The sequence below is a fragment of the Columba livia genome, chromosome 6 (genome assembly GCF_036013475.1).
Source record: "Columba livia isolate bColLiv1 breed racing homer chromosome 6, bColLiv1.pat.W.v2, whole genome shotgun sequence".
In the NCBI taxonomy this organism is placed as follows: domain Eukaryota; kingdom Metazoa; phylum Chordata; class Aves; order Columbiformes; family Columbidae; genus Columba; species Columba livia.
In genome coordinates, this window is record NC_088607.1 from 17,093,346 (window position 1) to 17,111,083 (window position 17,738).

At 38.0% G+C, this 17,738-nt stretch overlaps 1 protein-coding gene across 20 annotated transcripts in view; it reads right to left on the reverse strand.

Moving 5' to 3' along the window:
- CPEB3 (cytoplasmic polyadenylation element binding protein 3) overlaps window positions 1-17,738 on the reverse strand; it is a 138,191-nt gene that overhangs the window by 23,187 nt on the left and 97,266 nt on the right. For 9 of the 20 annotated variants that reach the window (XM_065068367.1, XM_065068363.1, XM_065068365.1 and 6 more), the window contains exons 5-7: window positions 14,626-14,649; window positions 9,891-10,058; window positions 7,968-8,057 (exon numbers count right to left, since the gene is read on the reverse strand). The exons of 3 other annotated variants lie outside the window; for them this stretch is intronic. In XM_065068367.1, coding sequence (XP_064924439.1) covers window positions 7,968-8,057; window positions 9,891-10,058; window positions 14,626-14,649 — 282 coding nt within the window. The remainder of the gene's footprint in view (window positions 1-7,967; window positions 8,058-9,890; window positions 10,059-14,625; window positions 14,650-17,738) is intronic. 8 more of the 20 variants (XM_065068375.1, XM_065068373.1, XM_065068369.1 and 5 more) reach the window with 3 other exon arrangements.

The following is a 17,738-nucleotide window of genomic DNA, read 5'->3' on the forward strand; positions in this document are numbered from 1 at the left end:
ATTAGGTCTTTCAGAAACCTGATTGTTTTTTTCTGTGGGAAATTCAAGGCCTTTTGATGACACTGGTTGTAAGACTGCTGATCCAGTTATGAGACACCCTATCTTCTTCCTATAATCATATAATCCAACAGAAGAAGTCTACAATGTAATGCAATTTTGAATATAAGGAAAACAACTTAATTGACATCTGTGATGTAAAAAATGTATTTTGCCTCTATTAAAAACCTCTGAATAGACTACAAAACTCTTCTAGCAATTTATTACTAGTGCTGTAAAATGGAGTTACATGGTTAATTGCAGCCACCCCCCTGATTATATAAAACACTTTGCAATAGATTCAGATACGAAAGAGGCTGGTTGACAGATGCACATCCAGGCTAAAACTGACAACATAGCACTGGATTGTCTTTCCAGTTTCTTTCTGGAGACTCTGGGGACTAGTACATTAGTGAGGAAGAGTGTGAAAACAAGTTGTCCTTTATTTGTCTGTTGTACACATACAACATCCTACAGCACACAGACATCGTATTATCCAATGTGATTAGACTGTTGATCCTAAAAATGTTTTTTAGCGGAACAAAAGGACTACCAGAAATGCCAGGACACCGGCAAGTACCCAAGAACCTGTTGAGGGTGGAGGATGTACTGCGGCCTGTCGGACATATCTCAAGAACTTTGAAATCTTTGGAGGAAGGTTAAAAAAAAACAACTACACAGACAAGTATGGCGTAGACTAAAAGTCAAACACAATTTCTTAAGAACATGACCAAAAAAAAAAAAGGGCTAAATTTATTGATAGGACAGATCTAAATTTGGACAACAGCCTTTTATGTTATAGGCAGAAAATAATTTGATTTGGTCCCATTACATAAAATCTCACAAGAGCTTACTCCACTTAGAAAATGTCTTACAGAGTGTTATCAAGCATGTGGTGCCACAAGATCTGTTCTTAGATCTATTCTTACAGCATAATAATTGAGTGCCACTATCAGTAATTGCAGACCAACATCTGCCCTCCCCCCCGCCCCTCCCAGTCCTGAAAATGAGGCAACCCAGTAATTGTGGGCATCGCATCAGATTTGTCCTGTCTTGATTGGAACAAGCCTTCTGACACCACATAAGGAGACTGAAGAAGAAAGAGAAGTAGGGAGAAATTAGTTTCTGAAAAACAAGGTTTTTCTCTCATAAGAACATTTGGTTTATACTACTGAGGAAGACAGAAGCTGCTGGGGTTGAATTTACTCTGCTTTATGATTGTGCTAGAAACCAGAAACCCAAATTTCATTCTTGAATTCTACGTCACACATCCTTTCTAAACTTGCATGCCCTGGCTCTCAAAATAAGGTTTTCAGTGATAACGTAAACTACCTCAGGAATATTTGGCTGCAGGCATTATATTTTTCTCATAAGAAATAGCCTTTTAAGATGTATTTGGTTACTAGTAAGCAACTAGGTAAGACAGACATAAACACCTGCACTTCCGCATCCAGTGGAGACTATGGATGCTGAGCCCTTTCTCAAGAGCCCTGGTCACTCCTTAGGCATCACAAGGTGCTGACTGGAGAAGGGTCCACAAATGAATGCTACAAAAATGTGGTTTCTTCAGGGATAAAAAAAAAAATTCTATAGCAACCTAACAATTACAAAAGAAAACTGCTTTTGTTGAAAGCAACATGAAAGTTGTGAGACAATAATCCTGGAAAGCTGTTTCAGAAACAGATTTGTTCTGCCTAGGCTTGATTGCTCAAAAATATGTTTTTATTTTTCTTCACCAGATTCTTGTTTACCCCAAGAAAAATAAATTGGAAATGACATAGTTTTAGGGACAGAGATTCTCACTATGAAACAATCTCCCTGAATGCTTTTTGATAACTGGCACAGCAGTCTCAAATACAGATATTTTAAAATTACCATTATCAGTACACCAAGAACCCTCCAACATTTAGGAGAAGACAGGAAATAGTGCGGAGAGTATTACAAAGAGAGTCTTAAACAAAAGTCATTGAAAACCTAAAATCAAACTCTATACAAAACCAGCCTTAAGTTACACAGCTACAGAACAGCAGAGTAGTATGTGCTGCATTTTGCTACCACACATCAAATGAATTGCATTGATTTGGGATTATGCTGCCCTGCTGTGGGAAGACAACAAGGACTAGAAATTATTAGGTGGGTGCAAAAGGAATTGTGGTTTTTGCGTTGTTGAAATTTGTCATTTGATATTGGAATACATTCTTAAATGTGGTTATATTATACATCATCTGAATGTGCTTTTGTCGTTTTATGGTTTCTTTGTTACTGATTTATAACTTGCTGTTTAATTTATATTTATTTTAGACTATGGAAATGATGTTAGAGAAAAAGCCAATTTGAGGAGATTTGGCTGATCCTCCTTCAGCAACTTCTCATGTAGTTGTAAAACTCAACATCAATCATTCTATGGCCATTCAGCATTTGAAGGAAATTGAAAAGGTGAAAAGTCTCAACAAGTGGGTACCTCATGAGCTGACTGAAAATCCAAAAAATCGTTCTGAAGCGTTGTCTTCTCTTACTCTATGCAACAGCAACAAACCATTTCTCGATTGGATTGTGACATGCAATGAAAAGTAGATTGTATATGAGAACTGGCAATAACAGCTCAGTGGTTGGACCAAGAAGAACCTCCAAGGCACTTCTCAAAGCCAAACTTGCACTAAAAAAAGGTCACGGTCACTGTTTGGTGGTCTGCTGCTGGTCTGATCCGCTACAGCTTCCTGAATCCCAGCAAAACCTTTCCAGCTGAGAAGTCTGCTCAGCAAATCAGTGAGATGCACTGACCACCTGCAGCTGGCACTGGTCAACAGAAAAGGCCCAATTCTTCTCCACAACAACACCCAACCACACGTCACCCAAAGGACACTTCAAAAGTGGAATGAATTGGGCTACAAAGTTTTGCCTTTATCACCATATTCCCCTGACCTCTTGCCAACCAACTGCCACTTCTTCAAGCATCTCGACAACGTTTTGCAGAGAAAATGCTTCCACAACCAGCAAGATGCAGGAAATGCTTTGCAAGAATTCATTGAATCCCGAGGGGCAGATTTTTACACTATAGGAATAAACCAAGGTATTTCTTATTTTGGCAGAACTGTTGATTGTACTGGTTCCTATTTTGATTAATAGAGATATGTTTGATCCTAGTTATAATGATTTAAAATTAATGGTCCAAAACTGCAACTGCTTTTGCACCAACCTCATATATCCATGGCCTCAGATGGCAGTGGGTAAAAGGCTGATATCGCACATATGTGTGTTGAAACACATGTGAATAAAGTTTAATAAAGATCTTGCATCGCTATTTGCCACGCAGTGTATTTCTGGATAAGGAACATCAATTTCCGTTCTAGCAAATGCTATGATCTCTGACTTCTGCTTCTAGAAGACAGAAATTGGCTTGGCATTTTATGCTGGACTTTATTTTCTCACTCTATCTCTCACCTTTATCCAAACACCAGTCCTCCTCAATGCAAAGAAACAGAGGAAGGCTTTTGCATAATTTTTGTCATTTTAAAATACGTTGTGCAGATTTTAGTGATTGCTAGAAAAATGGTAGTTATCAGAAGGAAAAAAAAAAAATCAGTCAAGTTGTTTTAAAGCTAGCAATCTGCTAAAAAATAACCTAAAAGAATGTTTTTGAAACAGTTGGCACCATCTGTTTAATTAAAAAAAGGACAAAAAAATGACTGTAGTTAGCATAAGCCTTGCTTAACTCAGCAGACCAGCAAATAAGTAATAAAACCCCTCCGTTTATATTTCAATAAAATATGAATTATCTAGATTTTGCCAGAGTGAAATAGATTGTGTCATGGTAACGTGTAACTACATTCAATAACTACATACTTTAGCGCATATTTCATTATTTCTCAACATTTCATAGGTACTTAAAAAATACTTGTCTAAGCATTTATTCCCAAAACTCTGCGGAAAGCCAAGTAAATACATTCCGAACTGGGCACCTGCTTACCCAAGACCAACACATGGCATATACAATTTTGCCAGTTCTGTTACTAACACATCCAAACAGATTCGAAGGAAGTCGTCCAAAGACTTTTCAGGCAATGGGAATGAATTGGCCTTATTCAGAAGCAAAGCATTAAAATCACTTTAAGCTTTACAATGCATAGGAGGAGTAAAAGGAAATGTGAAGGCAACAATACAGATGCTCAGAACTAGAAATAGCAACCTCTTGTACTCATTGTCAACTGTGCATATAATACACACTTTCAGAGACAAAACGGCTGGGTGCCACCAGTCCCTCTTCTCTCAGCAACCTAAATATTGAACTCGCTGGCAACCAACACATCCTGTAAAGGCTACTTGATCCATCAGATGATTTTGGTTTTGTTATTATAATAAGCAAAACTCAGCCATCCACCAAACCAGATCACTTTCCCAAACACATGATCACAGGGTATTCTGTGATGTCAGGCAAGATTCAGTAAGGGCAGTGAAAACCTAGTGTAAAACCTGGGTAATACAGACAGTACAGATGTGCTTGGGCAGTATGGTGTAGCCACATCCATGTTGATCTGCAGTCCCCCACGGTCCACAGTCATAATGCTGGCATTTCACTGAAATAAGTCTTGTGTAAGTCACCATGCTGGAGACTGCAGTTAAGCTTATTTCCACACACAACCAGTTTATGTCCATCAGGTCCAACACTAAACTTGAAGTAATGCGCCAAAACAAGCTTGTGGTGACCCCATCCTGCTCAGGATCCCAAATCCAGGAAACCTGCTTTGTTCAAGCTGATTGCTGCAGGAACGTTTCTGGAGCCCAGCTAGTCCTGAACACAGCACACATGCCACTGCACCTAAGCTAATCAACCCTACCAACTAATACATTAGCTAATAAGGCTTGTTAGAACTGACTACACATCTGTGGCCTGACTTGCCGACTAAACTAACCAGATAAAGCCCTCAGGGTTGGGGGGAGGTCACCAGACTGGAAGCAACATTTTATTTTAATCTTTCAGATTTCATGCTTGATCAGATTAGCCGTGGCTAATAGCTCCTGCTGCCTTTTGTTCCTAGTCCTAAGAATATCAAAGTGTTCCTAATATAGTGTGACTATAGGGAATTAATATATTGCACCAACAAAGTAAACATTCCACAGATTCAATAAATTATACCAGTAAGTAGATACTGGAAGTCTGTATTAATATACTCCGGACTGCGAGGGATCTCATCATCTGGATGTAACTATGAAGACAAAAACCATGATGTAAAACTGCTCCGGTGTAAAACTCAGCTGACTCTGCTGACCCACAGCATCAAGTGCTGATGCTGTCTGCTCCCAGCCTCTGACTGAATGCTTATCGCAGCAAGCAAACAAAAAAATATTGAACTTGGTTATAAGTCCAGACACTGCCCGCTGCTCTGACCCTACAGACACCAAGGAGCAATGAAAAGGACATCCATCAAAAGGACACTAATGTCTGCCTGCAAGTGATGCCATATGTTCAGAAAGAGCAGGGTTTAGTTTTACTGCCAGTGGGGCACATTCAGGTAGGTGGGAGAAGCCTTGGAGGTCAAGCTTTATTAACAAAGATTAGCCGCCACATCATCTCTGCTGCGTTCCAATAATCCATTTTTCTCATTTGCCTTTGAGATTGCTAGCACATGAGAAACAACTCATTCTCTCCTCTATAATTTAATTTGCGCTTTTTTTTTTTTACAAATTTTCCATTTGAAAGAATCATATTCCAAATGTCAGAGAATTTACAAACTAGCAACGCAACATGGAGGATGCCTAGAAAAAGGGAGAAACCATTTGAATTCACAAGTGTTTGACAGCTGAGTAAGTCATGTCACTGGATTTGTACCAAGTCTGATTTCAAACATCTCCTCTCATTTCACTGTATTTCTTAAAGAAATGCCTGATAAGGCATCAAACCAGCTTAAAATAAAAAGGTAAAAGAAAAAAAAAAAAAAGAGTTCTACAGGAACTTCTAGTGAAAAACAGCAGTGGAGACATCTTATTGTGGTACTTGTGTCAATGATTCTGCAATAAGTTTGGAAAATAAGTACTCTTTATATATAAAATAGACCAAAAGCTGTGAAAAAAAAAAATATAATACACATCCGAACTTTACCCTTTGATTCCTGGTAATAACATTCTGTCTTCTATGCAGATGCTGCCTGTACGGAATAACAGTAAGTCAAGTACATCTGCCCTACCAAACTTAACATAAATGTAAGTGAATCTCAAAGACAGGAATGCAGGACGCATGATGCTGCAGCCCTGCCTGATAACTAAGGAGTCAGTTATAAATAAATCTGGAACAGTTGGGATTGACTGTTGTTTAGCACTTTCAGACAGACATTCAGGGCAACTGGCAGGGGCTTTGAAAGCTGTTTCCTATATTAGAATCATGACAAAAATAGAAGTGAGGCTGCATTCCCTTGTCTTCTGCTAAAATAGATCTTGTTCAAAAACATTTCTACAAGTTTGGTGAGGCATAACTAGTCCACTGTCAGATACAGAACAAAATCATAATTGGAAGTCCCATGTTGATCTACTATGAATAGTTACTTAGTGAATTAATAAGAAAGAAGAAAGTAGAGAGTACCAGGAGATATTAGGGACAAGGAGAAGCTGGTTTTACTAAATTTTTTTGACTTGTAAGTGAAGCCGCAATCAGAGTTCACTGGCCAAAAACATCCTAAAGGCCTTCAAAAATAAAATAAAAAGGGAAAATCATATCTTTTTATCAACTGTCCTTAGGAAAATACGTCGGTTTTTGAGGTTTGGGGTGTTTTGTTGTTGGTTTTGGTTTGCTTGTCTTGCTTTGTTTTTTAGATTCAATATCAGTTGTTGCATAACTACTGACAGCAAGGCTGAGTTGTGAGAATGGAACAGGAAGGAGAGAGCATTTATGAGGTTTTGTTCTGGCATTAAGTGCCCCAAATACTGTTTACAGAGCAAGCATTTGTCACAGAGTTCTCACCTCCAGCACTTAAGCTTCCAGATAAGTTAAGTTGGCTTTTTTTGGTGTGATTTTACAGTCAAATAAATCTATCAAAATATTGTAGGATAAGCTAGTTCACTGACTGAACAGCCCATTGTTCTGCCAAAATAACCAGGGGCCTTAATGAGCAATTAAGAGCTTTCAGGGTCAGTGAGAACAGAGAATCTTAACATATAGGTCAGAAATTCTGTGTGTAACTTTATGCTACTGGTTCAGATCATGACTGAACTCCCAAACTACATGCAAGAGGCACGCATGACTGAAAATGGAATGTATATACTATAATAAAAACTCATAGGAGAGACTAGGATACAGTAACAGCAATTTGATTTAGCCAAGTCACTCTCCCAGGCAGATTCCCCATAAACTGTTCTTTCTCAACTAAAACAGGTCTGCGTAATGTTTTGCTGACAGACAAAAAATTACCTCACCTGCATGCGCTCTAAAGCGCCCTGAACCAAATAAGCTCCAACCTAGAATCCCAGCGACAGCGTGTGACGCCAGCCTGCCCAGTCCTTAGCAGAGCTCCTTGCTGCAGGCCAGAGCCTGGGGTTCTGAGCAGCATCTTGGCTCAGAACACACGAAGAGGACTCGTGCTTCTACAAAATACCTGGTTCCCCCAAACCAGCAATGTCTTCTGGCATTATTCCTATAGTCTCTACAATATGCAAACTTGCAACAGAATCAGCACCAGGAAATTTCTGCAACTTGCCTTCTAAAGTAAGCCTAATGTATATTAAGGCATGATTCAAGGACTTCAGATTTGCTGAAGAAGTATACATACAGGACCACATTTCAGTCACTGAATTGTGTTTTTTCTTTAATGACAACTGCTGAAAATATACTTGTTGAGAGAAAATTTGTCATAAAGAGTCTAATCTTTTCTTTATAATGGATTGCCACATTGCAGACATAGATTCCTTTTACCAAAACAGCCTGCATAAATTAAACTAATTACCTTTAGGTGGAAAATATGACTTGCTTTCAGCTTTGTGAGGCCAGTCCACCACAAGAGGTCCAAACCTACGAAAGCTGGCAGTGATCTCATCTACAAAAAACAAATGAAGCACCTTAGAGAGAATCTGAAGACTGACAGTGGCAAGGTAAAAATTCTTCCTAAAAAAAAAAATCCACACCAAAACAACACCACTATTTTCTATACCTATTAAGAGCAGTGAAACCCGCAGTAATGTACATAGAGGATGCCTAAATATTCTTTCACCTCTATGCTATACATGGCTGCTTATAAAAGTAATTTTACATGCCACTAACGCACATTTGCAGCAGGATTAAATGCAAACATGATCTATCAGAAGTGAATATGCTTCAGCTGCGGTCTATTTCTAATTATAGCCACCAAGCAGGGTCAGATGCAGCCACATGGGACTGACGGAGGAGTGACATGTCAGCACGGCCACTCCTTGCAGCATGCCCTAGAAAGCAGGCTGCGTCAGGTCATGCGGCTCCCGGGATTTCACCTTCCTCAGTCTCCTCCAGAAATCTGCCTTGAATTAACAAGTTATTTCTTTGCTTTTTGTGCATGAGTTCAGAAACACCGTGGAACACACATCTAAAACTAACTTAGAGGACAATTTCGGTTTACATACAAATGTTTCTGAAAAAAGTATTTTAAGTTGTTTTTAAAATTATTTTTTTTAATGCATCTATTTATGTACTTTAAAGAAAGAAGTTGTTTACAATTGTGTCTAATGTGATGCTAGATAGATCAGAACAACAATCCATCAGGATAAAAGTTTGAAGAGAAAGGCAGTGGTTTTCCAATATTTTTGATTGCTGTTTCAGATGTGTCCAGTCTATCTGACCCCTACACCTCAGCTTTTTCAAGCGACTAGAGCCACACCACACATATTGTATAACTCAGGAGCTGAAGGAAAAAAGTGTTACTGGAGTAGACCTCTCATGGAAGAGGGTAACAGCTCCCATGTGGTCATGTTACTTCCTTGCAGGATAGGCTGCGCATATATTTTGATTCTGAGTGACAAAGCAATGTCACATCAGTCGTACCTGTTGGTCTGCTGCTTCTTACAGCCGGGGATTCAGATTGCGCAGCAGTTCCTCTGTCAACAGTCCTGCAACTCATGATGTGACGTGGGAACTGCATTTGAGCTCTTTGCAAACCATAGCCTGGTAACTCATACTGTTTTTTATTAAAATTGCATGTGGTTTAGGCTTCAATTTAGTAGATCAGATTCAGAGATCCCTCTCTTGTCATTATAAGGCATCATCAAATTCCCTGTGTATGCCAACTGAAGCTAGATAGTGATGGATTCCAGCTATAATATGAAAAAAACGCCAAAACCTCCCAATTTTATTTTGGGAGTCAGGGTGTGTGGGAGCACACACAGGTAGAGCACACAGCGATTGAGAAAAAACCTGACCAGCCCCACTAAACTGGTTATTATTTTGTAACCATATTAATTCCCCTGCATGTATGCTGGATATCACAGCTGATTAATTAAAGCCTAATTTATTTTGGTAACGACTGTATTAACAAAGTCTTTAAAGTCAACGCCATCGTTTTAAAAGAACAGGGAAGGACTGGAGGAGTGACAGGACCCACCAAGTTCCCTTTTTCAGCTTTCCCACTTAAATACGTGGAAACACCTGATGCTATTGCAGATGAGAAGACCTGCTATGCAGGCATTTCTATCTCCATGTCTTCTGGTCTAAGGTACAGAAGAATGGCAAATAAATGCTCAGGTCTTGCAAGGGGTGGTGGTGTTTGTTTTAAATAATGCAACAAGCGCTACAAGCGATATACCTGGGAAAACACATTTGTTTTTATGGAAATTTGACCTTTTTAAAGTAATTATATGAAAGCTAATTCCCACATCTCACCAATGTAACTTATTCACAGTACCTTCATCAATGTCAGGAGGAAGACCTCCAACAAACACCTTTCTAGAATAGCGTTCCACTCTTTCACCATTCTGACAGCGTGTTGGAGAGCTGAGACCCGATGATAAAGACTGATCACCATGACCATCGTCTAGGAAGCCATCTTCAAAAGGAAAGAGTGAAGACCGACCTGTAACAGATTTTGTAGTATTCATAGTTAACGCTGTTTCCTGGAGAAGTAAATATTGCAGTAAAAAAATGTTACATTTTCCTTTACTGTTTTGCTTTAACAGAATTTGCATTAAAGGTCCCAGCTAAGTGGTCCAGTTATTGAAATTATGTTCGTTAGTATAGCTTCTATTTTTCCAGGACTATATTATGCTTACAAGACCATAAACCTAATTTAGCTTTAAAACAATCCCTTGCAAATGAATAGCAATGGCACCCAAGAAGTTATCTGCTGAAATTGTGTAAAACAGCTATGGAAAGAACCTTTGTAAGATTTACATTTCCAACCCATTCTTTGAGATTTAGAGAGCAGATCACCCAAGCCCCCACGGGGCAGAGCAGGACGGTCCCTTCAGAGCGCTTGGCAGGGTCCTGCCCACAAGGGCTGCCTCACCTCCCCCCGAGTGAACGGAGGCCTAAGCTAAGCAGAGGGGCAAACAGCAAAATAAACATAGAAAAGCTTTGTATTGTGGATATTGAACACGTAGGTGAAGCAAGAAGCTTAGCTAACAAGAAAAAAAGTAAATCTTTAGAGTATTATTAAATAAAACACAAAACTTCGCGCTTGAAGAAAATTGTTGTTAACTAGGACAGCCTGTCAAGCTGTTACTCAGTGTTAAAACACCCTTTCAGTAAAGAATTAACAACAAAGTAACATAAATGGCTGCTATTCAGTTTGTTAATGAAAAGCGAAGAATTCATTGGTGATCACCTGATGTGGTTGTTGCTGTTATTGCCAAAGCATACACACATTGTATTAAAAACAAACTTTTTCATTCAGAAGATAAAGAAATATTCAAAGTCTGTATGTAAGCAGCACTGCAGAACACACCAGCTTTAGAATTTAATAATTCCTTATACCAGAGTTGAAAAAGAAATCCTGCAGTATAGAGAGATGTATAAATTTTAACCGCATCTCAACTCTGAAAAGACTAATTGTCACCTCATCTCACGGAGGATTGTTTCCAGGGATGGAATTATAATTAATTGATACAAACAGCCCTAGGGTGTTAATTACAAATAGCAGTGCACATAAACTCAAAGGTAATGGATCACATGAAACTGACTTGAGCAAGACCTAAGGAAGCATTAATACCCTAAAGGTATTAAAAGTACAGGGAAACAGGAAATAAAACAGGAACAAGGAGCAAAATCAAGACATGCAGAGGGAGACTAGTCAGAAAAATGTATACACTGAAAATATCAGTAATAGTCTCCAGTCGTAAAGGACAGATTACAAAAAGAAGCAGCAACCCTATATATGGAAAACAAGGTAACGAACAAAAGCCAGGAAAGATGTTCTGACACAAATACCAGCCTGATTTTTTAATGAACACCAGAAAAGTCTTGATCAGAAAGAATACATTGAATGCACAACGTTGACAGAGATCACAGATGCAAAAGTCCACTGAAGTAAAAATCCCACTGTGCTTTTAAGCACCAACATAAAAAACAGGGTAAATGCCACAATCAGAGAATGATTTAGAGACGGCACTCTTCAAAATCTAGTATAGCTCATTGTCAGAAATGGGGAGTTTAGAGTATAAAACAGTAAAAACTATTGATGAATATTCCATTAATGGCAAACAGGTCATGCACATACATAGACATCTGCATTTCAGCACAAAAGACAGCACATGCATGAGAGAAATATTGAATAGCAAGGCTAAAATTGTGTAAAAAGATCAGAAAGCCCATTGAAAATTAGGAAATTTGAAAGTATCTGTAAGAGAATTACATTATATGAGCCATTAGTGGAAGCTGACACGTCAAATTAAGAGATACTAGAGATACTAGAACAACTAACAGGTCTGTACAGGTCTCTGAGGATGCTGAGTCAGTGCTGAAGTTTTGAAGAAAAAAAATGCACGGCAGCTTAAAAAGATATCACCTCTTCCGCCAGATGCTTGACAGTCTGCAAGCATTGTACTCGAGTAAATGCAAAAGATGATAACTGTATAGTTAAGTCAAATGTAGAGTTAAATGTATGAAGTATACATTTACAATAATGGAAAACATACAGAGAAGGGAATGGAGAGTGATTGTTCACTGTCTCTTCCAGTAAGGGGAAACTGAAGCACACTGAATCCAATCAGCACAGGCAGGACTGCAAGCAAATCAAACTGTGGGTCCCCTTGCCATGGGCCTTTTAGGATGCTGAAAAGCTTATGTAGGCTCAGAAAAGAAAATGAGCAAGAGGAGGAGAGAAACCCTTTCTGATGTAATAAATATTGAGACAGCAACTAAAGAAACCCCCAGAGGCAAATCTCTGGGAGAGTATTATGGAAAGCATCGCTAAATGTCCTGCTTTTATACTCTTGCACCCCTCCCCTGACTTCTCTGAGTTGTCAGTGTAGCAGAATAGATTTTGGGCTGATTTCCCATAGCTTGTGCTTACATCTATACCTGAAAAACTGGTTATAAAAGTTGAAAACAAGGTACCTGGAAGAATGTGACTCAGCAACTCTCAGCATGATACCTTCAAAGAAATGCTTGCCTCTTTACTCAAAGAAAACAGAGGATCGGGTAGGGAACTGACTATGGCAGGAAATTTCTGACAAGACCTCTTCTCTCTGAAGATGCTTAGTCACAGTGACAGAATCAAACGCTAACTAAAATATCCAAGTATAATAAACATGAAATGAATTCCTGTACAGATTGGCCTCTGGGTACTCTGCAAATTGCCACAATGCAAATAGTAAAAAACAATAATACGGATATATGGGAACATTTGACAAACACATCATTTTTTAAACACACTGTTTTAGAGTTTTATGTTCCTTAAGGTTAAGAAGGCTCAAAACAACATTATAAAATTAAAGGTAATTAAAAAGCATAAATATCACAAACTTTAGTATTGTATGAAGAAGACAAGCTACAAAATCCCTAACATTAATGACAAGACACGCGCACACACACACCTACTCGTTATTATAGAAAAGCCTGAATTTCCTACAGGAAACAATTATTATGGAATGAAACATGCTTTCTGGTAGAATTAAAAAATAAAATAAATCTGAAAGTCCAGCACATTCAGAACTTGTTTGCCCTGTTTTGTCATGACTACAGTTAGTATAAAACAGCCTACACTGTGTTCATCACAATTACTGCCACATGACTAATTTTACTTCTACAAGTAAACATGAGTTGCACAAAGTTAACAGTGTCCAGCTGATTCCCATCTCCTTCCCTACTTTGGTGCCATTTGATCAACCTGGAAACACGTGACACAATCTTAAAGTGAAATTGAACAGTGTTCACATACACAGAGAGTATACAATATTATATACTATGCATACTTTCCCATTTGTTTCACTGCTATGGGAGCAGTGAAAAAGTCTAAGTATTAGGATGCTTTCAACATCTGTTAACAACAGCCTGTTCTCTGGAAGCAGGGAAAAATAGAAAGGTACATTTGTGGGAAAAAAGCATTTTTTTCTGTTTGTTGTCAAATAAATAATAAAACCAGTCAGCTTTGAACAAAATGAGCTTGATTTCTATATTACAAACTGTATTAGTACAGCCTGTACAGCTTACTACCTCAATCCTTACATATGTGCAAACTACAAGTCACTTATAGGCTATCGGCTTGCTTGGGTGGTGAGCTTTGTCTCCCGTGGGTTACTTTGAAAACATGATGCAAATTCTACATTTCGAAAAAGAAGCGCTGTCACATGCAGAGCTGTCACAGATCATACATGAAAAAGAAGGCAAAATGAAGTTCAGTGCTGAAATACTCCAAGCAGATGGCACCGCCCAACTCTAATTGTTGAAAGCTGCTATATTCACTTCCCCACCCCATAAAAAACATTCTGTGTAGGCTACAGCACGGTACAGAAAGATAAGGTGCATTAGTAGCTTTCTTGGTAGTCTGTGAGCGTGCAATTGTCCATGTGCACTCATCTCTCAGAATAAACTTCTGTGCAGCACTGTACATTTCTAAAATATTTTCAGCCTGCTTTTATTTTATAAGGGTTTTCTATTATGAAATAAAGTTAAAATGTGCTCAAACATTGTATCTTTTCTTATAATTATCAATATTAACTGTTGAGGACAGTTATTAGTATTGGTATTCACAATAGTCTACCTAAGAGAATCCAACATAATACTCAAGTGAAATATTCAATGAAAAGTGTTTCATCTAAGAAAAAAAGTACTTTTTAGATGTTCAATGCACTAGTTAAACATTGCACTCCTACAAAAAAAACCCAACCAAACCACAACTGAAAACAATCTTTTTTTAACACTATGCATTTAAAGTCATAAATATGCATAATGAAAAAGTCTTTACATTCAGTCATCCTCCAGTTCATTAGTAATAGCAACACACTTGAAGTTATCAGCTCAAGATCATCCTTGTTTTAAGCTGCTATTAAAAGGGAGATGTTCTGCAAATGAATATGAGATCGATTTATACAAAGCAATTGATCAACCAAATAATGTTAAAATGGTAACATGTTACCATAAGAGAAATAAATATTTATTTCTCCCACTATTCAGCAAACAAAACATTTAGTAAATATTTTTACCTCTTCTCCGCCCATAGCTCCTGGCTGCATGTAAACACAGAAGAAAATTGTCGGTACAGCTGTCATTAGATTTAGCTCCGAAAGCAAAGAAAATGTAGATTCTACCTCTTCTGTTTTTCCCCTCCCACCATAAAGAAGGAAAAGACATTCAAAAAGGTGCAGGATGAAATTCAAACAACCCAATACAAGAGAAAAAGTTTGAAGTTGACACAGCCAGGGGAGGAAAAAGAAAAAATAAAAAAAGAACAAGAACATACCTGCTATGCAAGTTTTCTAAATAGCAAAAGTATTAAAAAAAAAAAGGCATATCAGACATACAGTACTATAAAATATTAATGTAGGATTATGGTTTTAAGAGGCAATAAACATCATCAATGGTAATCCTAATTAAAAGAATTAATTTTGCATTTTATTAATGAGTTGTGGAGAATGTATTTTCTGATTATGTTTCAATTTAAATAGCTAACCATCTCTGAGTACTAAAACCCTACCAAAACCATATGAACTCAATAGCCACTACATTCAGATGAATAAACAGACTGACAAAATGTCATTGTAACCACCAGAATTAATACAGCATTTCAATGAGACACGCATCGAGGGCAAAATCCACAATGTTGTACAAATGCAGAAGTGTATTTCATGATAAAATGGGAAATACAAAAAGCAGCAATTTTTTATCTGAAATTGTAGAATACCAGAAAATAATCTGGAAAACAGTGTCTTCTACACAGGGACTTCAATCTGTCACAAAAGATATCTGTGGTCTTCCAAGGTAATTAGATGTGGAAGGCTTGGGATCATATAGATTTTCAGACAGTGAGCTTAGGTAATAGGTGATAGAGCCTTGGTTTGCTTCTTTCTCCTGCCACTGCAATACTACCTGTGTTCCTCCTTCTTCCCAGCTCCATCCATTTCCAAACCTAACACAATGCCTTCCGCTCCTGCCCTACATGCCCAGGTTTTAGGTGCGATTCCTGTAGCTCTCCCTAAACTCCCTCTTAGCCCACTTCATCTCGTTCCCACTCCCTCCTTCCATATACCAAGTGTTCTCTACCATAAGCCCTTCAATTCATCCCGTTCTCCTATTTCCATCTTCAAATGCGCATCCTGAGGTGACCCACCATACCTCCTCAGCTTTTCCTACCTACTTTTCCTTGGCCAGCAATTACATGATAGATGAGTCACGGCTGGTTGAGAACTACTCATCTGCTGACTGGTCTCCGGGCTGTCACCTCTGAGTGGCCCCAGGAGCTGCCCAGAGCAAGGCTGAGTCCTTCAGCACAGGCACTGGTAACCTCTCTTCTACTCAAGTAGCATCTTCCTCAAGCCCTGAAGAACAGTCTCAGACAGCATACACGTCTTTTTCCCCTGCCATCAATGAGGCCACAAAAGAATGAGAGTTTCATTAGGGGGATTAAAATATCTCAAGGGCTACTCTGAAGAACTGCTTCACAATTCATGCTTAACGAAGTCAGGAGAAGCTCTTTGTGTGAATAACTATTCAACTTCAGTGAGGCAGCTGCAAGTCCTGAAACAGACTCTGCTCCTCACACAGCAAGTGACAGGGAGAATTAATACTAGAGTTGGCTTTGCAGCAAAAATAAAATTAATCCTCCTCCTTTCTAGTTACTGCTAAAGCCATATTTCATTACTCATGATGGCAAAGAAACACTGCCAGACCTTACGTCGCAAGTCCTTGTCTTGTTGAATGCCCATATAACAACAACAAAAAAAGCATGTACCAAAGCACAGCTATCAACAAGTCTTGAGAACCATTGATTTGAAAGAGGTTTCTCAAACAGAATGCTACCAATCTAAAAACTAAATAAAGAAGCATTACTTTAGTATGAGATTAAAGACTTCAGTGTTTTTTTTAAGAAAAAATAAGCGTTATATGCTTAACATAAACATTTAGGCTCTGAACAAAATAGCGGTATGTGACGGCAGAAATCAACCAGCCTTCTGTAAATTTTAGAATAAACTATTGCTATTCATGTGTTATCACACTTCTATGTTATACTGGACTGCATAATACTACTTTTATCTTATATATGCACTCACAGACAACCTTCATGTCCATTAAAAAATTACTGAAGGTATATTTATAATTGTAAGTTCTAGGGGGGAAACAGTGTGATCCGCTTAAATAGGAAAACAATCAGCCTAGTCAGCTTTTGCTGATTTAAAAACATTGCATCACATTTAAACACTTAAAGAAGGTGAAGTTTCACCATTGTTGATTTTATTTTATAGATCTATATATACACACAATCTGAAAAGGAACAGGATTTTATCCAGGGACATGGTTTAGAGGTGAACTCAAGAGGCAGGTTAATGGCTGGACTCAAAAGTCTCTTCCAACTAAAATATTTATATGATTCTATAATTAAAATTTACTTTTTCCAAAAAGCAGACAGTTATTCAGTAGGGCAACTTAAGAATGTCAACACATACGTTATTATGTTGTTTATAAAGGATGCAAAATAAGAATGTGTCATTTCAGACACGTTAATAGAAAAATTCCCATCTTATTCATAAATCAAAGGTCAGAGCAGAACAGATTTAATAGTAGGAATGATTCATCAGGTAAATTTAATAACACCTCCAGTTTGGGTAAATATTTTAGAAAAGAAACCATTTATAAATTATTCTTCAATTAAGACATTTGGGAGGCAATAAGGGTTGTACTATTACAATTAAATCACAAGTGTTGTATATCTGAAATTACCTTGTCTCTTGGGCAATTCCAACAGAAGACAAAAGATAAGACACTGGGAGCTCCCAAATTGTACCCACCAACAATGAAGCTACTCTGATTTATTCATTTTGGTGTCAAGTATGGATGTCATTTTGCACTGAAAACTATCTCCTGAAAGGTTTCAAAATTCAACACAAAAGTGATTCTGCTCTAGGTACGTCATAGAACATTACAGTATTAATGAAAACACAGACACTTTAAGAAGCAATGAACACATCTTCCCATGTAAAATGTGAAATTGTTGCAAGCAGGCACTGATCAGTTGTGCAACTCCAAGAAGGATCATCACTGTGTTTGTGTTTCTCCATCCCTTTGTAACTGACAGGTAGAAAGTTACATAACTACTATGTCC